The sequence below is a fragment of the Strigops habroptila genome, chromosome Z (assembly GCF_004027225.2).
Source record: "Strigops habroptila isolate Jane chromosome Z, bStrHab1.2.pri, whole genome shotgun sequence".
In the NCBI taxonomy this organism is placed as follows: domain Eukaryota; kingdom Metazoa; phylum Chordata; class Aves; order Psittaciformes; family Psittacidae; genus Strigops; species Strigops habroptila.
This window is the reverse complement of record NC_044302.2, coordinates 92,549,789-92,577,603: the sequence shown is the minus strand read 5'-3', so window position 1 is coordinate 92,577,603 and position 27,815 is coordinate 92,549,789. Positions and strand designations below refer to the sequence as shown.

Genomic DNA, 27,815 nt, shown 5'->3' with positions numbered 1-27,815 from the left:
GATGCGAGATGAAGTTTTGGCTGCGGGCTAAATAAGTGGGAAACCACTGAGCAAGTCTCACACCTGCTGAAGGAGATTTTCCAGATTCTTAAGAAAATCTACACTTTAATTCAGAAAACTACAAATGCACCTGAGGAAGTTGAGACATCTCCCCTCATCCCCAGTGCAAGGGCCTGGCTCTGGCAAGTACATGCAGAAAGCTTTAAGCCCTCTGCAATCAGCAAGAGCAGTCACTTGGATAAGCGGAGGAAGGCACAAGAGGGGAGCTTTTCTTATTTTTGCTTCAGAAGTGCTCTTGACAAGCAACCCAGCAGAACACTTACTTAACAGAAACAGGTGATGGAGTAGGAAGGTGATGTATACTTTTCAATGCAGTTTATTAATAAAAAAGAAAAAGCTATAAAATGCAGAACAACTGTAGCTCTTTCTCTAATCAAAAGAACTAACTGAAGGAATCCATCATGTACCCGCTACTAAGAGGATGTTTAGAACAGGCTTTCAAGAGCAGCACTTCAGACTGGCTCCTGAAGGGCTGAAGTACCTCAGAATAATCATTCCCATCAAACTAAAAGCACAACCTGTGCCCAGCACTGATCATGGTAAGCTCCCCAACACAGTCAGCATTCTACCACCCGTGGACCTGAACTATTTGGGTCAGCAAATTGAGTATCGCTACTCCTAAGAGGCAGGGAGGGTCTATGCATCCTGGAAGGAAATGAAGACGCAGTAACATGTGCTACGCAAGGAGCAGGCACAGAGCCTGTGTCACACTAGCTCTGCCCACTGCATTAACATTGCTGCCTTCAGGATACAAAGTCAAGGCCACATGACATTGTGCTGCGTGCCAGTGGAGCAGAAAGCAGTTGCTCTCAGAGATCATGAACCAGAGTCCAGTGCCTGCACTTCCCTGTACAGCTGCTAAGAAAAGCAACACTTACAACATGCAGTAAAAAGCATTAGCTGCCTTCTCATGTAGTAAGAGGTACAGTGTACCTGTACACTGTATATACAACGTAAATGGTTACACTGCATATAAACCGGCCCCAGTTCCAGTCTCACTAAGCAACAACCCTTCACTGACCTGCTTTTGTACACAACACTGGCGATCTGAAGTTAATGTGGATTTACCACATTCAGCAGGAGCATTTGGAAGCGGAAAGCACATTCAGGTAATGCTTCAAAGCATTAGATTTTAATCTATAAGCAATAAAGAGCCTACTTTTCAGAGCAGCCTTGCAGAGAAGTACTTGGGGTATTGGTCAATGAGAAACTGAACATGAGCTGGCTTCAGTGTGTGCTCGCAGCCCAGAAACCAACTATGTGCTGGGCTGCATCAAAAGGAGCGTGACCAGCAGGTCGAAGGAAGTGATCCTGCCCCTCTATTCTGCTCTCCTGAGACCTCACTTGGAGTACTGCGTACAGTTCTGGTGTCCTCAACATAAAAAGGACATGGAGCTGTTGGAGCAAGTCCAGAGGAAGGCCACGAGGATGATAAGAGGGCTGGAGCACGTCCCGTATGAAGACAGGCTGAGAGAGTTGGGGCTGTTCAGCCTGGAGAAGAGAAGCTGCGTGGAGACCTCAGAGCAGCTTCCAGTATCTGAAGGGGTCTATAAGGGTGCCGGAGAGGGACTCTTCATCAGGGACTGTAGTGATAGGACAAGGGGTGATGGGTTCAAACTTAAACAGGGGAAGTTCAGGTTAGATATAAGGCAGAAGTTCTTTACTGTGAGGGTGGTGAAGCACTGGAATGGGTTGCCCAGGGAGGTTGTGAATGCTCCATCCCTGGCGGTGTTCAAGGCCAGGTTGGACAGAGCCTTGGGCCACATGGTTTAGTGTGAGGTGTCCCTGCCCACGGCAGGGGGTTGGAACTGGATGATCTTGAGATCCTTTCCAACCCAAACCATTCTATGATTTTATGATTCTACTTTCTAGAAGTGCTGCACTGCTCCAAGTCCCAGTGAGATCAACAGAAAGTTGAAACACTTGGTATCTTGGGAATTAATATTACTTAAGTGCCTCCACCACCAGGACAAAAAAAAAAATAAAAAATCTGCCTACTATGCAGAACAGAAAAAGAGTGTTGAACAAAGGCTCTCTCCAGACATGAACTGGAGATGCCCCAGCAATACTACCATGATCATGCCCCTAGCGGAGGTGATCACACACTGAAGGCAGCAGCTTTCAGCCACCAGCCAACACTGGGCACCACACTCCAATGTCTTGCTCTTTCTTCCCGATGACACTGAAGGGTGACAGCATCGGGACCTTCAGAGAGCCCTCACTAACAGCAGGTCAGGACAAGAGCTCTTGCTGCTAAAATGTCCAGGTGACAACATGAGCTGGTGAAGCACCTCTCCTCATATTATATATTCTTCTCCTGTTTCTGAAGGAAGCAGACGCTGGTGTTTATCTAGACAGCACCATTCAAACTCCAGTAAACACATAAATAAAACTCGCCTAATCTTTGCCTACATGCATTTTCATTTGATAACTTGCCCGACCAAGATATGGATGCTGAGAGCCAGGCTACATGAAGACTGCAATTAATCAGTCTGGGATTAATGTGGCTTAAAATGGGCATCACAGCACAGTGCCTTCTCATGCTTGAAGATAAAGGGTATGGGAAGAAGCTTATGGTATCACGCACCGTGTGAGGCCTCATGCTTGGCCCTAGTCTAAGGTTTAACTGGATATACTGCATCCACATCAGAAAGGGAAAACAGCACCCAAATCCGCAAGCTTTTAAGAATCTCACTTATGGCTTTAAAATTACAGAATAAGCATTCACTCACAGCACAGACGCCCAGTATGGCTGCACAGAGCAGGCAACATGCTTTCTTCCCCCGTTCCCAGAGCAAAATGCAAGAATAGACAGTATCAAGTGGTACAAAGACTGGATTTGCTTTGGAGATGAAGTAAAACAGAATAAGACACAATAAAATCAAGTAGAATTAAAATTAACACTTCTAAAAGTTCAGTAATATTTGGAGGTGTACGATTCAATTGATCATAAAAGCACTGATGTTTTCTATCATTAGATTTCAGAGATGCTTTCACATTTGGTTTGTTGGTTACTCAAGGAATACTGCCAAAAGCAAGACCTACATATAATATTAATAATTTAGTCAACTGCATGAAAACCCCTTCCTATTACTTAAAAGCATATCTTACTGCAGTCTTAATAGTTACCTCTGCAAGCAAACCATTTGAAGCACCCTTTGACAAGTTTCTTACCGCTGCCTCGTTCTTTGGAACAGACGGATTTAACATTGTGAGAAGGCTGCCTGGGATCCAGAAAGGAGACATGTGCCTGTGATCCGACTGCATACACTGACCACTCCTGACCATAAGCCAAACACACGTTCTCCCTGCAGTACGGCAACTTTGTGGAAAGTAACTGGAAAGAGAAGAAATAAAAATCAACCTGTTATGAGAAAAGAGCAAGATGTTAATAGAACAATTCTGTAAGCTATGTTCAAGGAAGTTGCAGTGAAAAAAAACCAAAATGCAGCTAAAAAAATAAGTTCACCACAAAAACAGAACTTTAAAAGAAAAGCAATGACCTGACCCAGAGAAAAAAAAATGAAGGAGATGGGATGCCTTACCCTTACCCTGAGATGATAAAGGCTGAAGCCAAGTAGTATGCAAAGAACAACAGACATTTTGGTAAATAGTTTTACATCTTAGCTGCTATTTCTTCAGCATCTGTACAGAGACATCAGCTCTCAGCTGAAAAAGCTTACCTCATACACCAGGCACGTCTGGGTTTGATCTGCAACTTAAGTCAGTGCAACTTTCTGAACTCTGCTGACAAGTATTCATCACACTCTATGCAACAGTTCACTTCAGCTCACCCAGAACTGGCAGGAAGTTAAGAGCACTGCCCACCCTCCAAAATAATTAGAGCTGTGAGTTTCTCTCCTCAAGTTATAATTTTCAGGACATTTCATTTCACATAAAGCTTTTCAAATGCTGCTGCTCTTTCTTCAAGCATTTAGAGGAGATGAAGAACAGTGAACAGCCTTAACTGCTAGGCAATAATACCAACAGAAAAGCACCTTTGATAGTGTGTGCTCTGCTTTCCAAAGATGAAAATACCCATCCAGGGACACAGCTCCCAGCTCCTATAATAAAAAAAGAGAATTAGTTTCTCTATTATAGATGTCTTTACAAACTTACACTCTCCACTAGGCAGGCTGAATACTCCAATTGAACTCGTCCATAAACCTGTATGTGCTTATCAAGATACATTTTCACATTATACTTACCTTGATAGAATGCAATACAGTACAAAGGTGCCACGTAGAATAAGAATAAAAAGAATAACAAAAAATAACTTTCAAAAGTATAGGTCTTGTCAGACAATCAAGTAACAAATTATTAGACAGCACAAACTACAGTTGAGAATTCTTTTCAGCAGCTCCCACGCTGATTCTGACCCTGAAGCAAACATTTCTTTCCAGGTACCACTCTACTGAGAAAGCTATATGAAGTCTCCATTACACAGGAGTAATTAACAGCCATAGTGAAAAATAAAGCCTGCGGGAGCACTGTGCTTCTAACAGCACACCCACCTTTGCTTCAGACCTTTGTTGTTCTTTGAGGGCAGAAATAAAAGAAGTGGAGGATGAATTGCTACTTCCACCAGTAATAATAAGAGCTCAGCATGGGGGAGGTTAATATTTACTGTTTGTCAAACGCCAGCAGAGTAACACTGAAGCAGGCACTCGTACCTGCCCTGTGTGTAGCCACCTCACTCGCTGAGCAGTCCAGGAAGGATTCAGCCACCAAAACAGGAACTGCCTGAACGTTAGCTGGTCTTCATGAGCGGGGAAGGAAAGCAGTAAGAGTACTCAAGAGCAGGATTCAAGCTGCAAGAAGCATTTCGGTGCTTCGTCTGCTTCTTGTAAAAACTCCTTGTCTCTCCCTCTTAGGATGCAACAAAATCAAACCCACAGGAAAATTGTTCCTTCTGAAAAAATACAATTTATTTTTCCCCCTATTGAACTTGCCAATTCGCTTGGGGCAAAACAGACATAGCAGATGAAGGTGACATGATAAGGATGCAGAAGGATCAGGTGAAAAGACACTAGGTTGCTTCTCCAATATTTTTTCTTTTTATAACTTTTTTCTTTTTCTAATATATACAGGCAGGTTTAGGATTTCTCAACTGACTTGCTTATCTTACTCACCTTGTTCTTATTGTTGAAAGCCAATGCTCGGACTTTGCAGTTGTCGGGATTGGTGTTCTCCTTCGGGATATCCTTCAGAGCCCTGTGTGTTATGTGGGCATAGACAGGAACTTGAGAGAGATTATGTCTGGCATCACTCTTGGACAACACATCCTCTGTGACTTCCCAGAGACCCATTGAACCATCCCGAGAACCTGAATCCATAAATAAATGGTCCATAAATAAACAGTCCGTCTCACATATACATAACCCCCTTTTAAAAAAAGGAATAGAGTCTTAAAGAAAGAAAGGATACTGTTAACCTAACTGAACACACTGTTGGTACCTATATATTACCTATTATTAACAAAAATGTGATTTTACTGAGCTGCAAAGATCCTGACATTGTAAACTCACCGACAGATGGTTTGTCTACATGGCCTCCAAGCAGCTATATCACCTCATCTGTTTTCAAACTGATTGTGATGCATTAAAAACCACAATCCTGTACAACAATTATCATTACAGATTCACACATAGAACAAACTCTGCGGCAACTGACTAGCCGACACATTCAGCCTGGCTTACCAAGGCTGAGGCTGTTATGCCAATATGAAAAACCCCCAAGAAAACTCAGCTGTGTTTTTGTCAGTTTGGGTTCATTTCATTTCTACCAGTGTGCTTATGGATCTGTACACATAAATTCGTGAACCAAACAGAAACAGCTATTTTAAACCATGATTTGTGCCAACTTGTGTAAAATCTATTTTAAAAATTATTTTGCTAAAACCTGTACAATTTCCTGTGTAAAGTAGGTAACGTAAGAACTGAGGTTGAACAAGCAAGAAGACATGGATTTGATGGATCAACCAACTGGTGGATAAGGAATTGGCTGGATGACCACACACAGAGAGTTGCAGTCAACAGCTCAATGTCCAACTGGAGAGCGGTAACAAGTGGTGTCCCTCAGGGGCCAGTGTTGGGACTGATCTTGTCCAAGCTCTTTGTTGACGACATGGACAGCGCGACTGATGCATCCTCAGCAAGTTTGTGATGACACTGAGCTGTGTAGTGTGGTTGATACTCTGGAGGCAAGGGATGCCAATCCAGAAGGACCTTGACACGCTTGAGAGGTGGCCAATGGCAACCTCGTGAAGTTCAACCAAGCCAAGTGCAAGGTCCTACACTTGCGTCGGGGCAATCCCAGGCACAGCTACAGGTTGGGTGGAGAAGAGATTCAGAGCAGCCCTGCAGAAAAGGACTTGGGGGTATTGGTCAATGAGAAACTGAACGTGAGCCAGCAGTGTGTGCTTGAGCCCAGAAACCAACCGTATCCTCAGCTGCATCAAAAGAAGTGTGACCAGCAGGTCGAAGGAAGTGATCCTGCCCCTCTACTCTGCTCTCCTGAGACCTCACTTGGAGTACTGCGTACAGTTCTGGTGTCCTCAACACAAAAAGGACATGGAGCTGTTGGAACAAGTCCAGAGGAGGGCCACGAGGATGATAAGAGGGCTGGAGCACCTCCCGTATGAAGACAGGATGAGAAAGTTGGGGCTGTTCAGCCTGGAGAAGAGAAGCTGCGTGGAGACCTCAGAGCAGCCTTCCAGTATCTGAAGGGGGCCTATAAGGATGCTGGGGAGGGACTCTTCCTTAGGGACTGTAGTGGTAGGACAAGGGGTGATGGGTTCAAGCTTAAACAGGTGAAGTTCAGGTTAGATATAAGGAAGAAGTTCTTTACTGTGAGGGTGGTGAGGCCCTGGCAACAGGTTGCCCAAAGAAGTTGTGAATGCTCCATCCCTGGCAGTGTTCAAGGCCAGGTTGGACAGAGCCTTGAGCAACATGGTCTAATGTGAGGCATCCCTGCCCATCGCAGGAGGTTGGAACTAGATGGTATTAAGGTCCTTTCCAACCCAAACCATTCTATGATTCTATAATTAGACTATTAAATTTATAGGCTTTGGTACAGCATATGGAATAAGATGCAAAAACAGTTAAGCAAAACATCTTGTTGCAATTCAGGTGGCCAAGCACAGCAGAGATGGCTTTGCCCCACACAGCCGGAGGTCATTTGCCACTGTCACCTACTACAGGCAAATAAAAAAGGAGCTTCCTAATGGCACTTGCATAGCAGCAGACAGCACGTGACACAACATCCTGCCACTCAATTTACATGCTAGTGGTTTTTAATGGCACCTAATCTTGTTTGTTATGGAGGCTGAATACTCAGCAGTAGAATTTCTAAACGTTTTCACATACTTTAGGAGGAAGCTGTCCCTTTAATAGCCCTAGTACAGGAAAAAGTCAGTGTATGTAGTTCAACTGGTTAGCTCTGAAGCCAAGCAGAATGTCATGTTATCCTAGGCTCTTGCCATCCTGGGAATTCTTCACCCCATCTGAAGCTTTTGCTATGGAAACTTTTGTTGTCTAGCCAGTACAACTGAGCGGACTGATGCATTCTCCCTAATATGGCTGCTTAGTCAAAAGTTTCATTTTATGGTTCTGGACTACTGAAATGCACTGCTGAAGAGCCCTGCCTCATTCTTGTTGAGGTTAATACAAGCAAGAGGAATAATCAAGCCCAATGTTCTATTCGTACATGCTCAACAGTTTTGAGGGCAGTGAGAAAGTACACTGCCAAACATCTCAACCTCAGGCTGTATGATCGGTGTGGCTTGCCATGGGACCAAATGCTCTTTTGTCTTCCTGTGGCATTTAAACTGCCCCAAGTAAGTCACAAAAAATTTGCATTATTTTCTTAATTCAGATAATGGTATTTGCTATATCCTCAGTGTTTGGAGTTCAAGTATTTCTGTTCCACGCTTTCAGATGCAGATGTAATTGAAATCTGTAAGATTAAAACGATGTCAGAAGTCAGTTGTTTCTTTCCTCCTGATTAAGGTCATCAAAGTTCTGAAGAGCTCAGTTTAGCAATCAGACGCACTAATTGCTTTCAACAAGTTTTCCCTGGTGTCTCAGGTCTGGAGTCAAGAGCCTACATCCTGCTGGAAGCATCCTACAACAGGGAACATGGCAGTCTCCTACTCACACCTCCACCCTTGAGCATGTAGAAAACACTGAGAGCAACACAGTTCAATCTCACATCCTGTGCTTCTACTCCATCCGATCCTTATGTTTCCCTTGGATATCTGTAATACTCTCTGATGTTCTTTTCAAGCCTATTAGCTGGCAGTGTATTTCTAATGCAGCTATTTGGGTTGGAGACTTTCAAGGATCAATTTATATTAAATTCAAAATCAAATTTCAGGATTAAATTTTGGGGTTTTTTTCTTTTTTTGGGGGGTGGGTGGGGAGGAATCTTATTGAACTAACAATTGAAGTATTTGATTTTTGTGAAAGGCTGTTATGATTTTGTGTAACCTGCAGTTTGACACCTCCTCGTGCAGGATACTGTACCCTGTCAGCACAGAAAGACAGTAAACTACTAAATTAATGCAATAATATATTAGCATTGCTGCCTTTACCTAAGTAATACTTTGTTATTACTTGAAGTTACACTGATTATCAAAATAGTTACTAAAAAATAACCAACCTTTTCTACTACAGCCTTCTGTATTAACCGCCATTGTATACATGCATATACATACACATGCGCGCACACACACATACATACACACACACAGTTGTACTGATAGCTTGAAACAAATTTGAGTTCTCATTAATTAATCTTTCATAGGATTTCAGGAAACCAACACCGCTCTGCTGTACTCCAAAGTTATTAACTGATAACCAACACCCCTCTTGAGACTATCCTTCTTGTGTAGGATCCTTCTCTGTAACTCATTGTGTTTAGAGATTCAGTACGTTTTGCCATGAGAGGAAAGACGGGAATATTCCCTCGGATACTAGAAAAATCACATGTAGACCAGGCCCTACAAATGGAACAAAGTGAAGCGCTGTACTAAGACCAAGGAAGGTTTAAATAGCCACGGTAGTTCTAAGTGGTTTCAAGTGCCATGACAAAGGCACTTCCCTAAGATCTATCAAGTGCTGAGCATTAGTATAAAATATGGGAGGGGAAAAAAGAAGGAAAAAATTGACTTTACCAGAAACGGCCATAGTATCACTGATCCATGCAATTGAAAATATCCAGTCCTTATGTCCATCCTAAAAGGAAAAAAAGACAGATTTTTCTATGCCGTTATACTCTAGAGTAGTTTCAAAGCAAACAGGTATTCTTCACTTTGAATTTTAGTACAAAACTCAGAAGGACACTCCTACATTAAAAACATGCAGATAAGATCCCAGTATCAAGCTGGAGCAGTTAAAGTACTCAACAGTAATTTTAACTTTGTTTGATTTTGAAGTGTATGATTGATAGTGAGCATTAGGTTACAGAAAAACAGGTCTCTGTCCAATGACAAACTGATACCAGTTCTAAGGACTTAGATTTTTCATTTTGAAAGCACTTCCTTTTATACCTCCTTTACTTCTATACAGTAGCTACAGCCCTACTATAAAAAGTAACAAAACCCTATATTCACAATATATGATTACAGATTAATTTTTTAAGAGTATTATTTCAATTATCTTTTATTTACAGAAACCTGGAGGGAGGGAAGGGCGGAAGACCATAAGGCTTTAGTTCCATTTGAAAAGCTGCAAAATCATAGCAGCACAGAAATTAATACTAAGACATATAAATCTTCAGGCTTGAGTCTTTCTGCAGCTGATGATCTGCTACTGCAGAAACTCTGACCTCTGCTGTTGACATCTATATGAAGTCCAGACTAAAGAGAAGAAATGAGAGAGAAGCGCTCAGCGACACCATCATATTCATTTCAGCCTTTTTTAAGACTGGCTATTCAAAAATCACTCACAACGTTTCAGAAATATTAGCAGTACCAGAGTCCATCAAACTGCCATAAGTCACTGGGTTAAAACTAATCCTCAAAGCCAAGTTCCACCTCTGCAATAATACAGACTTAAGTGAAATGGATGGGAGCCTAGCTGACAGTTGATTCCCTCGCGTGACTGAGAGACGCAATAAAGTATGTTTCTGTCAAAGTGTATTTGGTGGAGTATGCCTGTTTACATTCATCACGACTGTTTGTTGGAAGGAGGCAGGAAAACAGGCGTGCAGCTGTTCTATGACCTTCACACTCTGTCGCCCGGGGCGCATGGCCAACGCTCACGGCGTGGACTAAGGGAGATGATGAGACGCTGCACGGCCCCACAAATAAACAATTAGAGATCTGACATAAAGCTGCTTGTTTTTCAAAGGGTAAAAAAGCACGACCCTCTTGTAGCTGAATCTGAAGCCTCACCTATGGGTGTAGGAATTTTCCCAGTTATCTGAGACTCCTGGCATTGGCTGCAACGGGGCTTCCCAGATGTAATTGTGGGCCTGGATGATGATTCAATAGTATTTGGTGATGTATTTCTTCTTAATCACTATTCTGTCTATCCAGTAATGAGTTGATGCATTGCTAATTTTCCTCTGTACTTTACTTACATATATATATCTGATTTGCTTTATTGTACTTATTTACTCTATATGAGAGATATATACCTGATCCACATTAGTGTGCTTGTTTAAGAAACTGTGCATGTTATACACCTAGTGTGTGGTCATTTCGTTGTGTACCCTGCGTGTCAGCAAAACAATAAGCTGCACTGGAGAAGAGGAAAACTTGAAGAACTTGTATCACTTCTTCAATTTCCCAAAAGGGCTTTTTCACTAGAACTAGTTTCAGAGGTCATCACCACAATTAGACTTTAACATTTAGGATTCTGTTACATTTTCAGTGCTTAAAAGTAAACTGAAGTAGATCTGAATCTGTGTGAGGAAGAAGAAATCTCACTTAGAACCCTAAGAATCATCTCACATGTTTGTGTACGTACTCATATTTAAGACAACTTAATCAGGAATGTTTTCAAGCTTTCAGAAATTCTGCTACAAAACTCTCAAATCTGCGCTTTGCTCTGAAATTCAGCCCTTCAAAGTAGAACTACTTGTAGGTGACAGAATAAACTTACATCTCCCACACAGACAGGATCGAGTGTAGGCAGACGATAAACTGCGAGACTGTTGGGGTTGTCTCCACCGGTGGCCAGAAGGGTCCTGGAGGGGTTGAGCTCAATGGCATGAATACCACATCCCTGCTGGTTCACCATGCCAGGTTCACGATCTTTCAGAATAGGAATCTTGGTAATTTGACCAGTCTGGACATCTACTACAAATAACTGGGAGAATAAACAAACAAAAAACAAAACCAGGAGATGTAAGTTATCACTGAACAAGTAAGAAAAATGAGATGGTCAAATACTGTCCCTCTTTTGAATTGATATTTTTTTCAAGTTGGAATCCACAAATGCCGCAAGTATGGCTGAAAAAAGCATAAATTTCTTCTTAAAACAAGTAAACTTAATTATAGAGGTATTTACTTCCATTTGGTTTTCATAGCAATGGAAGATAGAGGGGAGATATTTGTCATGGGAGGTTTCCCATTTAACAAAGCCCTTGAATCTAAAACTCTTTTAACTGTTCAATACTGTGACAAAACAATACTGGTTTTCTGTTACTCTGTACCACAGTGAGAAAGAGACCCACCTCAAAACAAGCAGTAAGCCCTAGGGGGCTTAGCACAAGTCTCCTAACTACAAGATAAGATACCTACCATGAAGTTTTGGTTTTGGCAAACTGACACTTCATAATTTTATATAATTGGAGTTTGTTTTCTGGACATATACAGAGAATAGTAATTAAATATAGTACCTCCAGTGTAAACATTTGAAAAAAAGATACCTAGCTGCATACCTTATCCCACAAAAAAGTTGGAGCTCTCTGTCACTGCCCCCTTGGCAGAAAACTCAGTTAAAGGCTTAAACTCTTCAAACACTCAGCATTATACCCAGAGTTATGTCAGTTAAAACATATAACATCATATGGTTACAGTCTAAACCAGAACAAAGGTTTATATCGCCTGCCGAAGTGCACTTTCATTTGGGAGGCTCTTGTGTTGGATCATTTCACAGATGATGTTTGGAGGGCAGCTGCACTAACAGTGAAACACATCGAGGGGACAAAGCCCTGTGTGGGAATGTGAGTGAAGTGAGGAAATGGAGGATCTGGAGCTGACTTGGCACTAAGGAAAGTGATGTAGAATCGCAGCCCTGGAATGTAACTAAAATCCACCTCCTAACCCCCAAGTTCATTCCTTCTGTAACCAAAGCCTCTAGAAGTGAACTGAAGATGGAGAAGACAAAAACAACAACAACAAAAAAATAAACTCAATGCAATTTAAAAAATACAGACCTCAAGGAAATTGTTCTGAAATTGTTTGTCAGACATTTCCAGAAAGACAGAAAAGAAATCCAGAGGTTCTCAGAGAGAAATTATACATACAAGTTTCTTTTAGTGAACTCCTACAGACTGCAGATCTGTTCTTTAGGAAGTGTATAAAAAGAAGAAAATTTAGCAGCATAACTATTATTCTTGATCTACCAAGCTATCAAAATATTAACATCAAATCAAAACCTGATACAGTGTGGTATGTTAAACTCATTCTGCAGAGAAAGCTGAAATCTACTCATCCCTATTTGTGAGTTGTGTCTGAAGTATACATTACCTTCTACCCGAACTGATGTTCCTCGGTAGGCAGCAGTCCTGCACAAACAGATGACACGTCCTACAGGGACTGAATGTTTGTGTTTAGTTCTTTATTTTGCACGCAGGTGTGGGGTCAGCCAGCAGCTGAAATGCAGCTGAGTAGGAAGGAGGCACTCCTCACTTCTCTCCCAAGCCTTTCAATGCAGTTCACTGCCTGAAACAGCTGGTAAAAAAAACAATGCACACAGCAGCCCCTCTGCCCTAACCACATCCCTGACAATTAACACCTGCACTACAGGACCAGTAATTCTCTCTCCTCTCATACTTCTTTGTCCTTTCCCTGTGAGTGCATATCCTCTTTTCCTCCTCAGCGTTTCCTTCCAGCAGAAACATCCAATTCCATCCCCTATCCTCCTTCAACCACTGAAAAATAAGCCAACCACAAAATCAACAGTTAAGTACATAAGATTAACGCTTGCAGGTGTCATCTGCGGTGTTAAACTGGCACCAGAAGAGCCCATTAGGAAAGCACATCCACAGCTCAGGATACCCATGGACCCAGAGAAATTGTGCTTCAGCTGTAAGAGATTCATATTCATTTTCCTATAGCAAGTTTCCAAATTAAGGTGTTCTCAGAAGCAGCAACAGGACATATTTCTTGCAGTGCTTTCACCTACTCATACCCCACTCTAAACCATTGTCAGCCCTTGAACTGCTTTATCATTTTCTCGCTTTCCTCCTCCAGTTGCACAGCATTATTGCAACCAGAACAGCAACTGCTCTTAGAGCAAGAAACTTCGCACAGTTAGGGGACTGGCTTTGTAGTTTCAGCTGTAAAGTTTCAAGCAGTAACCTCTCCCCTTGCTTGGGAAGGAACTTAGCACACTGTGGGCAGTTTAAAAACAACCACTGCCAACCTAGAACAAAATAAGGAAGCACTGCCTGCGTATGCTAGTGTCTTGCATCACCTGGGGCAGGGCAGGAAGCCAGAAGCTCACACTTGCACCACTGATTGCCAAGAAATGGTCCCTGCAAATCCAGCAAACAGAAGCCAAGAGAAGCCAAACAGTCACTAGACACTTCTAAAGCAAAAACAGGGAGAGATGTTAAGACAGGCACACAGCTAAGAACGCATAAAATTTGAATACTGTCTTAAAGAGTTTTAAAGACACTCCAGTAAATACAGTACAAATTAGCTGACTGTTTTTAAACAAGTGCAGCCAAAACTGCAGCATACAATGACACAGATCTGAAGAAAAACCTTTGCTTGGCCTACTTTTTCCAAGCAAACTGGTACTTTCACCAGTTTTGAAATAAGTACACCTGCAAATAACTCTAAAGCAGCCTGGAATCTGAGAGTCTTGACAAAGTCCTGATAGCGCAACAATACATTTATTTTTTTTTCTTTCTCTGAAGCAAGAATAAGAACTTATTTTCCAGCTATTCATTATACAGAAACTGAAAAACAGCCTCAAAAACTTTTCCTGGATGCAGTGAACTCCCATCAACCTTGAAACAGTGAGCTGTGCATATTTGTCTATTGATTTTAAGCTCTGCAGATAATTCAGTTCTTCCTGCTAGTAAAATGTATGCATGTCAGCCATTAGCATGCCAAATAACTTAACATCCAGGATTACTAAGCCTGAATTGCTCTGGCCAAATGCTGCCAGAAGTCCAAAGACCACACTTCATCTGTGAGAAACAGAGCAGACTCAGCTATCGTGTCCTCTACAAGGCAACCTTGTTCTAACAAGGAAACAGGCTGGATGACATGACAGAGAGAAATCTATCTTCCCATATTATTTTGTTCTTAAACAATTCAGATGTACAGCTTGCAACAGTGCCATCTGCATTGGGTTTGGCTGAGATAGTTTTCCCTATAGCAGCCATCCTAGTGCTGTGCTTTGTATTGGCAGCTACAAAGGTGTTGATAACACACCAGTGTTTTGGCCACAGCTGAGCAGGGCTTGCACAGCATCTAGGCTGGCTCCCCAACATTCCCCCTTACCAACACGCAGGGGGCTGGCAAGATCTTAGGACATCAGACAAATTATTTTGTTTTCCTTTGCTTCCCTGTGCCTTGCTTTTGCTGCCTTTATCTTGACTCACGAGGTTTTTGCATCTTACTTTCTCCACCATCCTGCTGAGGAAGAGAGTGAGAGCAGCTTGGGGGGCATGTGGCCTCTAACCAAGATCAACCCACCACTCACTCAAGGACCAAGGCAGACACTAAATATAAGCACCCTTCCCATGCACCTGTAACTGAAAGCACTGACTTCATACAGCAAGATGAAAACAAGGCCTCTGAAATGCCACTTCAAGGCAGCACATAGGCTCTCTCTTGTCTTCCACTGCTGCCCCTGCACACAGAACCACAGAGGAACAGGCAGCCCTATTCTTGAGTTGGTTGTAGGGTGGCACCTTGACCCGAAACATGTTTTTATTACACAAGGATGGGCATGGATTTACAAGGCGCTAAGAACATGCTTGAAAGACTGCTTATTCTTCACAGAAGAAATGTTCACAACATGCTGTGTGTCACAGCTCCTCACATACTGCTCTCAGAAATAACAGGCACACTCTTGTCATTCATACTAACGTTTGAAACAAACCCAAGAAAAACTCATTACCTTGCTAAAAATAGAGTCCCTAAGACAGAATAAATTATGATGAAGTTTCACAATTGGCTTAAGCCAACCTTTGAGAATCCACATGCTTCTTCCTCACCACCCTTCTGACAGCAGAAACTCCTCAGGTAGCTGCAAGGTCAATTGGATCCTATCTCCGCCTTTGGCGGAAAGTAACCCTACAAGAAAACCCATCTGAGCACAAAGCAACTCGTCCCACCAACTCCCCAGCCATGGGCACGTCAGTGACAGCAAGAACGAGCAGGTGGAAACATCCCATTCTACAACTGCACAACTCCCGACCAGCTGAGCCTCGTCACAGAAACTTTACCACCAACCAAGCTGCAAAAATGACACCACTGCTCTCCTTCAGATATGTTTTTTGCCAACAAAGGCAAGACAGTGCTGTCCTGGGTTCAGCTATAGCAGTTATTTTTCTCCTCCTTAGTAGCTGGTGCAGTGCTGTGTTTTTTAACTTTCAGCCTGGGAACAATGCTGATAACACCGATGTTTTTAGTTGTTGCTAAGTAATGTTTACTCCGACCAAGGACTTTCTCAGTCTCATGCTCTGCTAGGGAGGAGGGGAAGCCGGGAGGAAGCAGAGACAGGACACCTGACCCAAACTAGCCAAAGGGGTATTCCATACCACAGCACGTCATGCCCAGTATATAAACCAGGGGGAGTTACCCGGAAGGCCCAGATCACTGCTCGGGTCGGGCTGGGTGTCGGTCAGCGGGTGGAGAGCAATTGTATCCTCTCCCCTTGTTATTTCACTAATCATTATTATCATTGGTGGTAGCAGTAGTGGTTTTGTATGATACCTTAGTTACGGGACTGCTCTTATCTCAACCCGTGGGAGTTACATTCTTTCGATTCTCCTCCCCATCCCTCCGGGAGCGGGGGGAGGAAGAAGGGGCGGAGTGAGCGAGCGGCTGCGTGGTTCCGAGTTACCGGCTGGGCTCAAACCACGACAAGTGCTTAGTGTCATTACACCACTACTATGGCTAGTCACTCTGAGTAGCACCATTTGATTTTTCGCAGTTCTCGAGTCTTGCCTTTTATTCAGATTGTAAACATCTTTCTTATTTATGTTCATGGAATACTTGGCATAATGTTCTTCCATTCTTTTGCAATACAGATTTATAATATATGCCAAGCCCCAAGAAACATGGACTCTCTAAAGACTAACATATCAAACTTGCATGTCTCCCTTCCAGTGGGGATCAGAACAAAGAATATTGGAAGGTGTCCCTGTCCATAGCAGGTGGGTTGGAACTAGATGATCTTTAAGGTCCCTTCCACCCCAAACCATTCTATGATTTTATGTCCAGCTTTTCAGTCACCAGTACCCCCAAGGCCTTCTCCACTGGGCTCTCTCAATCCCTTCATCCCCAGCCTGTATTCACCCCGTGAGGGACATCACTTGTCACCAGTCTCCATCTGGACATTGAGCTGCTGACCACTACCCTCTTGATGTGAACATCCAACCAATTCCTCACCCACCAAACAGTCCATCCATCAATCTATCTCTCAATGCAGAGAGGATGTTGTGGGGGACCATGCCAAAGGCATTACAGAAGTCCAAACAGCCAACATCAAGTAGCTCTTTCCTTGTCCACAGAAGCAGTCGTTCCATCACCAGGTGGTGAGGCAGGACTTGCTTTTGGTGAAGTGATAGCTGTCTCAAATCACCTCCTTGTCCAACATGTGCCCTACCGTAGCTTCTGGGAGATCTGTTCCATGACCTTCCCAGGCACAGGAGTGAGGCTGACAGGTCAGTAGTTGCCAGGGTTCTTCTCTGTACTCTTTTCAAAAATGGGTGCAATGTTTCCATTTTCCAGTCACCAGGGACTTCACCTGACTGCCATGACTTTTCAAGTATCATGGGGAGCAGTTTGGAAAGTACATCAGCTGTTCACTCATCTTAGGAGAAAAACTATTCACAGGTTTTGCAGTACAGATGACACAAGAGGGTAATGCCCTCACAGATCCTCCTTGGAAGGATCTAAGGCATAACAATCCAGAATATAAAGAAACCACCTGAGAAGGAAGCAGCAGTAAAAGTAGTCAGTTCACAGAACCATAGAATGGTTAGGGTTGGAAGGGACATCCTCCACTAGAACTTCACCGACTTTGAATTCATATTTCCAGAGACACGTTGATGCAATCAGGCATTCCACCTTGCTATGAAACTGAAGCACTACTAGCTAATAGGCTAGTCACTTTGATGTCACTGAATTTGTTCTCTGCCAAAATCATATTTGTCAGTTTTCATCTGTGCCTTGCCCTCTTTTTTAATTTCAGAAGGCTGGCAGACAGTTAACACATGCTGACAGATGTCAAAGGATGGAGAAGTGAGAGACTTCAGCTGCTTGAGGGCATCTCTACCACCCACACCATACCTGGCACAGAAACTACCAGGCTCCGACAACAGACACGGCTATCATATGCAGTTGATAGAAAAACAAATGCTCTTGAGACAAGAAACAACACCTGGCTATTTACATATACACCACTAAAGAAAGGTGAATGGAGGTGTCAGTTATAGGCATCTGAGGTTTATTCACACCGAATTTCTGTCACTGTTCAGTGGACTTTAAGTTACAAACTGCAGGAGCATGACTTCTCATTCCTTCCCTAGGATCAGAAACAGTCTTCTTGATTCTTCATTACACGTAAAAAGCCAGAAGATCTGTTAACTTGCAGAGCAAGCAGAAATCATTTTCCCCATAGAGAATACATATTCATGGAAGGAAGAGCAACTGTGCACCGTATTCCCACCACTACAACCCCAGAACAAGACGAGGTTATAATTGTATCAGATGCACCGAAGAGACGTGGGATCTCTTGAACTTATTTGAAGTCTCTAAGAAGAAACAAGAGCTGGTGATTTACAGCAGGGCACCCAAGGTAACACATGAATCTACCAAGGAGAGAAAAGGTATCAGCTACCATGGAAAAGCTGAAAACACAATAGAACATACCGTAAAGAAGTTTTTAAACACAAATGTATCTATCAGGCCTGCCTAAAAAAATGTAAAATTCCAGGCAGTTACATTCTTAAGCAATTAGAAACTAATAAGCTTCTTATTTATAGGGAATTATTTAGAGCTTTTGTATATTTTCACCCTTACACTTCACAATTAGCTTCAAAATGATTATTGAAACTTTTTATTAGAAGCTGCTTTATTCTCCATTTCCTGAGATATAAAGCAAAAAACCCTACCGCAATCTACAGCAACCTCACGTTCAGTGTTCTCATTTGCCATAAGCTGTCTCCTACTTAAACCTCAGTTTCTCTAAGAAACCCGAACAGAAGATGCTGATTACAGACAGAATCTTCTTCTGAGATTCTAAGAATCAGCCTTTGGTAATTTAGATGCCATGGTGACACACCCTAAATGCTTGCACCTCTCAGAGGTTTGCCCACTCATTCATTTGAATTCGGAAAAGATTCAGAAGCCCACTGCATACAAGATTTAGGAGATTCTTGCAAGCATGAATCTGGCCTCAGAAAAATGCAGGTGATGGTGTTTGAATTTTTAGACACTTGAATGCTTCCATAGGTTCTGTAATTGCAAATTTATCAGAAAAAGTGTGCACCTTTAAAAAAGACAAATATTTGATTTACAGCTGGCCAACTGTAAACACCCGGATCCACTACAGAACAATGAAGTTATTTCATATATACAATCATACTCAGGGATATTTTAAAGGCTAAGAAGTTACTCCAAATAATTAAGCAAGTTATAATCATCATTAAAAATAAGCAAAATAGAGAGCTCCATAGTCTCTTCAATGTTTATAGTGACTAGTACTGTCAGGCGACTAAAACCAAACCCACTCCTCTATGACAAGAGCATATTTTTGTTTTGTTATTAAAAACAGTGAATCCTTCTGGCACAGCATTGCCAAAGGCAGTTTTTAAATTAAATGCTAAAAGCTCTCAGTGGCACTCTCAAGCCTTGATTAAAATAACTGCTATGGTTTGTATTTTTCTGTTGCATTAACTTATTAATTATGTGCAACCCCAGTGCAGCAAATCCCGTTCAAGTCAACCACATTGTTGTAGATTTACTCCCAACTTAAATGCCACAGCTTCAGCAGATGAGAACTGGCAAAGGAATTCTTCTTTATTAGGTCGCTTACTCAGGAGATGAGAGAGAAAATCTCATAATTAGAGTGTAGGGTTCAACGCTCTACTTGTTCAAATGCGAACACAAAGCAACTAAGCTAAAGCTATTACAGTATTCATAATTCATACACAATCTTTCACACTGCTGAAGTGACTTCTTTTGTAACCACTGTATTTTGCTTAATAAAAACCAAGGCCCATCTATAACGTTAAGTCTAGCTGTGGAAGCACACACTTCATTGCAGCATATCCAGTGGGAACAACAATATGGTGAATCCCTTTTCAGTTCAACAATTGTTTGGTCCCAAACAATTTTCTGCTAGGTTGCGTTAGTAACGCACTTGCCCATTTATCTTTGCTGCAGCAGTGCTGGAACTACAGAAGTTACAGAACACAGCAAAACTGGCCCAGCTCTATAAAACACACAGTCATCTTGCTAGAGTAAGCAAGATTTTCAAAAGCTTGTGTTTCAGCAGGAGTTTGTCTTCCGTAAGCTGTTCCACAAGCAGTGCTGGCTGCTGCCCAGCCAGGGCTATGAACACACAGGGAGAAAGAAGGCAGAGAGATTCAATTTCAGGCTTATTCCAGTTAAAAGATTGTTTTGTTTATACAGCTAATCCTTGCCTCTTAAGAGCTACTGCATGAAAGCCCCCCACTGTGTAACTATGAGTAACAGAACATCTGAAATAAAAAAGAAAACAAAAACACACCACTTTCCCTTGCAGGTCAGATCACTGAGCACAGCTTCCGCGCTAAAGAATCTTGAGGCAAAGAAGCAGCCAGACCCACTGATATACTGATGTTTAAGGACTGCTTGATCTATACATTTCTTACAACACCTGATTAATTTCTGTGTCACTAAGCAGCTTCCAAAGAACAAATCCGGGATTTTGAAACTAACTCAATCAGAACTCAGAACTGCATACGTGAAATTGTAACCTCAGCCAGCGAAGTTGGGCTACTAACTCCAGCAGAGAGAATACTACGTAAGAGGCATGATTTCCTCCATTTATTAATCACACAGGACACAATTTTAAAATTCCCCCATAATGTTTAAAATCCAAAGCATCACTGTAAGAGGCTGAAGAGGTTTCAATTTTTCCTGAAGCACATAAAGGTACATAAGCAAGAGAAGTTATTTGAACACTGGAAACAGATTTGGAGTGAAAAATCACATAGTCAACAAGCAAAGGATAATCCTGAAGATCTGATACTCACTTTTTAAGCTGGGAATGTTTGTAGCTACTCTGACAAATATCTGGAATTTACCCACAGTTTTGAGTTTTGTAGCAACTTCTCAAATTCATCAGCACAAAACCACATATAAAACCAAACTGAGCTAAGACTAACAAAAAGAGCAACATCTGCTAGGCAGATAGCTAACATTTAGCAAACCTAAAAATTAAATCTCCATTTTCAGGACAAGAAAGATTCAACCCTACTGCTGCTTTCCACCCCACAAACAGATGTAAATCACTTGGTGCAGATCAGACAGATGCTGCATGAGGTACAGGCGTGGTATTTGAGTTCGCAGCTGTCTGCACAGTGCCATATTTTCAGATGAGAAGGGATCATCATTAAGCATTACCTCCACTCAAAATTAATTGTGCGTGATCTTGACTCCACTCCTAATTACTCACTGATATTTTCCTTGGCAGTACTTTGATTATGGTAAGCATCATTTAGGGATGGGGGTGGCATAATTAACAGAGGGAAGAGAAACAGAGATGTGGCACTTACTGTGTTGCATTTTGTCCCACACACCACTTGTCGATGGTTCAGCCACTGGGAGGCAAACACTTTGTTAAGGGTTCCGAGGTGAAATTCTCTCTCCTTCAGCAGGCTGGGAAGCTGCTGGGCTGCGTATCCGTGCAACAAGCGGTGATAGCTGGACTCATTCTGCATCCTGACCTCTCTACCTTTCAGGTAGTACACCAGAGACCTTTTCACTGGGGGGAGCCTTTTCCTTTTGTGAACTGAGTGATCCCACCCATACTGTGGAAAACAAACACAGAAATGAGATAAAGCTACTAGAACAAGCTTAAGGCACGATCCTTCCAAATTAAAAAGAATTCTCAGGGAAATACTGAAATTTTCCAAGGTATCTGTGGAGTACCATACACAAACATAAACTCGGAAATGCCGACACAGCCTTTAGCAGCATAAAATCTAAAGAAGCAACACTGTGATGACATTAAAAACAGTCCACACCGGTTCAGCACCGCTGAGAAGCCAAACGCTTATAGGAACAACAGGGAACTGAGAGGGCAGCCCGACAGCCCCAAGCCGTGAGCTCGGCGGGTTTGAGGGGAGCGATTCCGCGGGGACCACCCGGTACCGACCCCGCCATTCATCGGTCTCTTCCTCCGTCCCGGCGTGGGGCAGCCCTGCAGCATCGCGCAACCCGGGGACGGCGGGGCCCCGGCCGTTATGGGCTGAACGGCTGAACCCAACGGGGGCAGCGCGGGGCGGCGGGAGGTCAGGTGAGCTCCCGGCGCCAGCGGGGCGGGGAGCGGCGGGAGTTGAATCACACCGGGACACCCCCCAGCACCGCGGACGGGACTACTCTTCATCCGCCCTCAAGCGCCCTACGCAGCGGGACCCCGCCGCCCGCCCCAACCGGGCATCGGGGCACGGCAAAGCCCGGTCAGGGTCACCCGTTCCCCCAGGCACCGCCACGTTCCCCCCACACCGGGGTCAACGGCTTCCCCCCGCCCCACATCACATCCCAATTCCCGCGCCCCCGACCTACCGGCTCCCCTTGGAGCCCCCCGGGCCCTGCGGCGGCGGTAGCCGCCGCTTTCCGCTTCCTGCTAACTGTTTTCCGGGCCATAGTAGAAGGAGGAGGAGGAACAGGAGGAGGAGGAGAGGCCGACAGCCCGGGCCGGGCCCCACATGGAGCAGGAGGGGTGGGCGGCCGCCGCGGGACGGGGCATACAAGTGCGGGAGCCGAGCCCGGTCGCTCTCTCCGCCGCAGGCCCCGCCGACCGCGCGTCACGACATCTTCCACACGGCTTTTTTCTTTGGTTTTACGACAGTCGCGTCGCAGCTTTGCGGCAGCTCCCTTACCCCGCCCGAGAGCTCTGTTTCCTAGTAACCGCAGGAGGCAGCGCGGCCCCCTTTAGAGTTGGCGGGGCGGCGCCCCCTGGCGGCCGGTGTGGCTCGGAGGCAGGACGGAGCTTTTCGTCCTTCTTTTATTGGTTTTTTTCTTCCTTTTTTATTGTTTTTTTTCTTCCTTCTTTTATTTTTAAGCAGCCGAAACTGGACGGGCAGCTCCTGCAGGGAGACCCGTTTAAGTAGGCAGCCTGGCTTCATCACCTGGTTCCTCTGTCAGGCTCTGAGTGCTGGGCACATTGTGTTTGGTTCATAGAATCACAGAATAGTAAACTATAGCATAGAGAAGGCCCTCATCTACATGGTTTTTTAACACTTCCAGTGATGGTGACTCCACTACTGCCTTGGGCAGCCTGTTTCAGTGCTTGACAACTCTTTCACTGAAGAAATTTTCCCTAATATCCAATCTAAACCTCCCCTGCTGCAGCTTGAAGCCATTTCCTCTTGTCCTGCCACTTGTTACCTGGGAGCAGAGACCGACCCCACCTCACTACAGCCTCCTTTCAGGCAGCTGCAGAGAGTGATAAGGTCCCCCCTGAGCCTTCTCTTCTCCAGACTAAACCCCCCCAGGTCCCTCAGCCGTTCCTCATCACACTTGTGCTCCAGACCCTGCACCAGCTCCGTTGCCCTTCTCTGGCTCCGCTCCAGCACCTCAATGTCTCTCTTGTAGTGAGGGGCCCAGAACTGACACAGGATTCGAGGTGCAGCCTCACCAGTGCCCAGTGCAGGGGGATGATCCCTGCCCTGGCGCTGCTGCCACACTGCTGCTGATACAGGCCAGGATGCTGGTGGCTTCTTGGCTGCCTGGGCACAAGCTGCTCATGTTCAGGTCCGTCAATCAGCACCCCCAGCTCCTTTTCTATGAGCAGTTTCCAGCCACTCTTCCCCAAGCCTGGAGCGTTGCATGGGGTTGTTGTGGCCCAAGCACAGGACCCGGCACTTTGCCTTGCTGAACCTCATACCATTGACCATAGCCCATGGATCCAGCCTGTCCAGATCCCACAGTGAGGCTGAAGAACTCCATTCCACCATGGAAAGCCCTTATCGTGGTGAACTGAAGGGCATATACGCAACATCTGTATTTGTTCATGCTGCTTTAAAACCTGTATGGATGGATCCATGCTTTCCTTGTATCCCCATGGCTCATACACACTTTTTCCTGCGCTTAGAGGCAAAAATTAAGAGTAACCCCAACCCAATGATCAATGTTTTGTAAGCAACATAAAGCAAAATAAAAACGATGTGGAGAAAGGAGGGAAATGTGTGATGTGCAGAAAGGCCATAAGACCAGTGAGCTCCTGATGGCTCAAAACCCTCCAGTGCCTCGAGTGACATTAAACCAGTCAACGTACTGTTGTCTGGATAAAGAAGGTGTTTATGACTTGTTTTGGGAGGTTTTATCCAACAAACCTCACACAAGGGTGCTGTGAAAAGCCAAACAGAAAAAACCAAACCAAACTATAAAATAACCCCACAGGCTTTCCATCTTCCCCTGAGGATAAAACCCCAAGGGGTAATTCTGGTTTGGCTGTTTTCAGCCATGATTTACCACCGTTAACCCCCTTCTCCACACTCTCCCTCACACACACTCACAACCACCACCTGCATTTTGGACCAAACCCTTCTCAAAAGGCTGAAAACCCGGTAGCAAAGCTGCTGTTAGAGGGGAAGTGCCGTGCTCCGGTGCTGGGTGGGCTCACAGCCCGTCGTGAGGGGATGAGGGCAGGGGACGGGGCGACCATGGCTGCTGAGGGAACGGGCTGAGTGATACGGGGTGAAACATCCCTCCTGGCCCAGCTTGACGCTTTTATTCAGCCCCCCCGGGGACCCTGTGGCTGTGTCCAAGTGAGAAAGGAGCAGGAAGTGCTGGAGGAGCCCCGGGAAAGGCTGGGACAGGGACACCGCCATAGACACGGACACAGGCATGGCACCGCCTCACACCCCCCATCTCACGGAGACAGCATGGCTCCCCGCCATCGCCCCGCCCCTCTCCCCGCCGCGGTAACGTCATCACCAGCATCGCCTCCAGATTGGTCCGTCGAGGGCGGGGAGGGTGGGGGGAGGTGCAGATGACCTCGCGGTGTGACGGCAGCGCGTCGCCTGGGAGGCGAGGCGGAGGGCAGGTAGACAAGATGGCGTCGCCCGGCGGCGCGGCTGGCGGTGGCGGCGCTGTGCGGGTGTCGTAGGGGCGGGCGGTGCGCAGTGGCTGCGGGGACCAGACGGAGCCGACAGCCGGGCGCCGCCAGGCGCCGCGCAGGTAGCGACCGGGCCGGGAGGGGCGGCGGGGGGGACTGTGCTGGTCCTACTCGTAGCGAGGCCTGGGAGGGGGAGGGTGCAGCCGGCCGCTCCCCGGGCTCTCCGCACCGCCGCCGCTTGTCCTCGTCCTGGGTGAGCGGACGGTCTGTGCCTCCGCCTTGGTTTGGTGGATGTGAAGCGCCGGCGGGGTGGCTGTGGGGCTGCCGGTGCCCCGGGGCGTGGTGGAGGGGTCGCATAGCGAGGGCCTTTCCACCGGCCGTGGACGGGAGCGAGCCTGTGGGCGCTGCCTCAGCGTGTGGCCTCGCTCCGCCTTGGCGGCGTCTCGGTACCGCTCTTGGGGGTGCTGGTTAATGGCGGTGGAGACCCGCACGGTCAGCGCGGAGTCCTGCTGCTCGGTCCCGGGGAGCAGGGGGGGGTCAGGCAGAGGGGGTGACGCTCCTCTCCCTGCACTCGCCCGCTTTCCAGCAGTTTCGGGGCTGCCTGAGTCAAGGGAATGCCTTTCCGCTTAATAAGCCTTGATAATGATCCTTTGCCTTTCAGAAAGCTGATTGCTGTTGAGATCTGTGTAAACGGTCCATGATATTTGTAAGTTTCTCTCCACAGTAACTAAATCTGTGAAGGAACAAAATGTTTGCTTTTGCTTTGGGGGGTGTATGTGCGGTTTTTGTCAAGCCCGCCGTCAGGTAATCTGTTAATTTCTGGCTCTTGTGTTGTGAAAACCATAGTGCTTACCCTGCCTTTGCCACTGGTCACTTTAGATTTCTGCTGTGTTCACTTTTTCATTGCATTTTGTAGGCTGAAAAGCCAAAGTCTTTTTTACTTCGTGGCACATAGCCCTTCGCATTTCTGTTTATGCCTATGACCTGTTTCGGGATCTTTTACAATTAACTGTTCTGCTTTTGAATGGGGGAGAGGATCATCTCTTTCTCTGCATTTGAAATGCAGACATATCATGGGTGTATACACTGGTGTAAGAATACTTCGGTGTTGCAGTTTCAAGGTTGCTGATAATGCCTTGTTTTTATTGGTGCTTATTAGAAGTAAAACATTTAGCACTTCTGTGAAACTATTCAGTATAATTCAAGAGCTGTCTTTTGTGAGTTTTGATAGCTCAAAATCTGTCATTTTAAAGGGAAAGCTAGTATTGCTTTGGGTTTGTTGTTTTGTTTTTTTTTTTTAAGTAGTGAAAGAAATTACAATAGGTGGAAATGAGTAATCCCCTTTTGAAGTGTTTTTATTCCCCACATCACTTAAAAATTCCAAAAAAAGTAGTCTACAGTAATCTTATAACCTTGGCGCTGCCTTATTAGAATAGAAATAAGCAGGTAGGCTCTGGCACTTGGCTGTACAACTGATACAGCTGCCATCCTGGAGTCCACAAAAATGTATTCATGTTGAATTTAAACAGTTTGAGGTGAATATTTCTAAACGACATGTGGGTATTGCCAAATTAAGGAACAACTGAGTTGTTCCTGGTGGTGTAACTTCAGTGGTTGTGCTACTGATAGAAGCCATACTGCAGCTCACAGCCTGTTACAGGGTAAGAGGCTTTTGTGGGAGCTTGGTGAGAGGCATCTTACACCAGCTATGGTCTGGGGTGTTAAGGAAGAAAGAAGTACTGGCATTAGCCAGGCCTTTTCCTTGCCTTCCTTTCCTTATCATCTTCAGAGCATGGGACTTTGCCCCTGTGCAAAGGCAGTTCTGCAGCTGCTGGATTCCTGTGGCTGACCTGGCATCCCTGCAACAGCAATTTTTGGGGAGAAAACTGTTTTGAATACCTCCTTTTATTTTCTCCTTACAGAACAGAACTATGTGTGTAGCTCTGCACTTGTCCTTGGAGGAGGATGAGCCTCAGACGGTACATGTGGTAGCAGTGTAGTAGAGTTGGACTGATGTATTCGGGGCCATGTGCAGGATGGTGTTTTGGTGCAGTACCGCAGTAGTGCTCCTATTTAATGATTTCAGTTTTCTGTACATGCAGAGCCGTGATTCAGAAATGGCAGTAACTCTTTAGATAACTATTGCAACTCAATGACTTCAACATTTTGGGCAAAATCTTAATTCTAAGGCGGGGGGGAGAAGACATGTAGACTTTGAGCTTACCTTTTGCAAGCTTGTGGTTTCAGTCTCAAAACTGAAAGTGACCAAACTTTTCTTGTCTCACCAGCTGTATCTGGCCTGCAAGTTTGACTATATATTTTTTTTTTTTCCCCTGAGAGTGCACTGCAGAACAAAAGAGATGGGGAAGAAATAGCTTGTACTGAGGTCAGACACTCTGCGTAAGTCAAGTGTAAGCTGAAGCAAAAGTACCTGAAACTTCAAAGGGAAAACCAAGGAAATCTCAGGTGTAAGATATGTGAATGAGTAAATGTTAGTTTCTCTTTAATGAATTGAACTTCAGTTTTCAGAATATTTTAAGAGTACACTGGTGAGTATAGAGAATATGCTGATTACCTGGGAGACAATGTATAGTTTGTGTTGGTGGATAGAAAAATCATCTTAATGGTGAAAAATTATCAAAAACACATGAAAGAGCTCAGTATCCGTTGTTCACATGGTGTTTTGCAGTGCACAGCACTTGTTTTCCTAGAAACTAAAATCTCTAACAGAATAGGAGTCAGATTTCTAGACCAGTCCAGAAGACCACCTCATCTGACTCTGTCGTGCCACCAGCCAGAGCTGTTTTGGCTTGTGCGTGTGGCAAAAGTGCCATCGCCTTACTCATCCTTGTTTTTAATTGTACAACCTTGTGGTTTCCTGTTTCTTCCACAAATTTTAGGGACTTTATTCAGGACATACAATATTGTCGTCAGTGTCCAGCCTCTATATTGTAAGTGTTTGACATCAGCCTCTTCCTGTATTTTACAGTCGGTGCTGGGTCAAACATCTTTATGAATTGGTCTGTGAGAAATTTAGTTTTACTTATTAGAACTTCCATCTGG

General features: G+C 44.6%; 2 protein-coding genes across 7 annotated transcripts in view; one reads left to right on the top strand and one right to left on the bottom strand.

Annotated features, from left to right (window-relative positions):
• Positions 1-22,527, bottom strand: part of DCAF12 (DDB1 and CUL4 associated factor 12) — a 35,212-nt gene extending 12,685 nt beyond the window's left edge. Inside the window, exons 1-7 of the mRNA XM_030512683.1 lie at positions 22,256-22,527; positions 21,244-21,498; positions 11,169-11,375; positions 9,236-9,296; positions 5,193-5,386; positions 4,059-4,124; positions 3,235-3,397 (exon numbers count right to left, since the gene is read on the bottom strand). Of these exons, the coding sequence (XP_030368543.1) occupies positions 3,235-3,397; positions 4,059-4,124; positions 5,193-5,386; positions 9,236-9,296; positions 11,169-11,375; positions 21,244-21,498; positions 22,256-22,336 (1,027 nt within the window). The 5' untranslated portion in view covers positions 22,337-22,527. The remainder of the gene's footprint in view (positions 1-3,234; positions 3,398-4,058; positions 4,125-5,192; positions 5,387-9,235; positions 9,297-11,168; positions 11,376-21,243; positions 21,499-22,255) is intronic.
• A 2,154-nt stretch (positions 22,528-24,681) lies between these two features.
• The window catches only part of UBAP1 (ubiquitin associated protein 1), a 38,656-nt gene continuing 35,522 nt past the window's right edge, over positions 24,682-27,815 (top strand). For 4 of the 6 annotated variants that reach the window (XM_030512453.1, XM_030512448.1, XM_030512451.1 and 1 more), the window contains exon 1: positions 24,682-24,874. The gene's annotated coding sequence lies outside the window, so the exon portion shown is untranslated. Of the gene's footprint in view, positions 24,875-27,102; positions 27,221-27,815 lie in introns of all 6 variants that reach the window. The other 2 variants (XM_030512447.1, XM_030512446.1) reach the window with 2 other exon arrangements.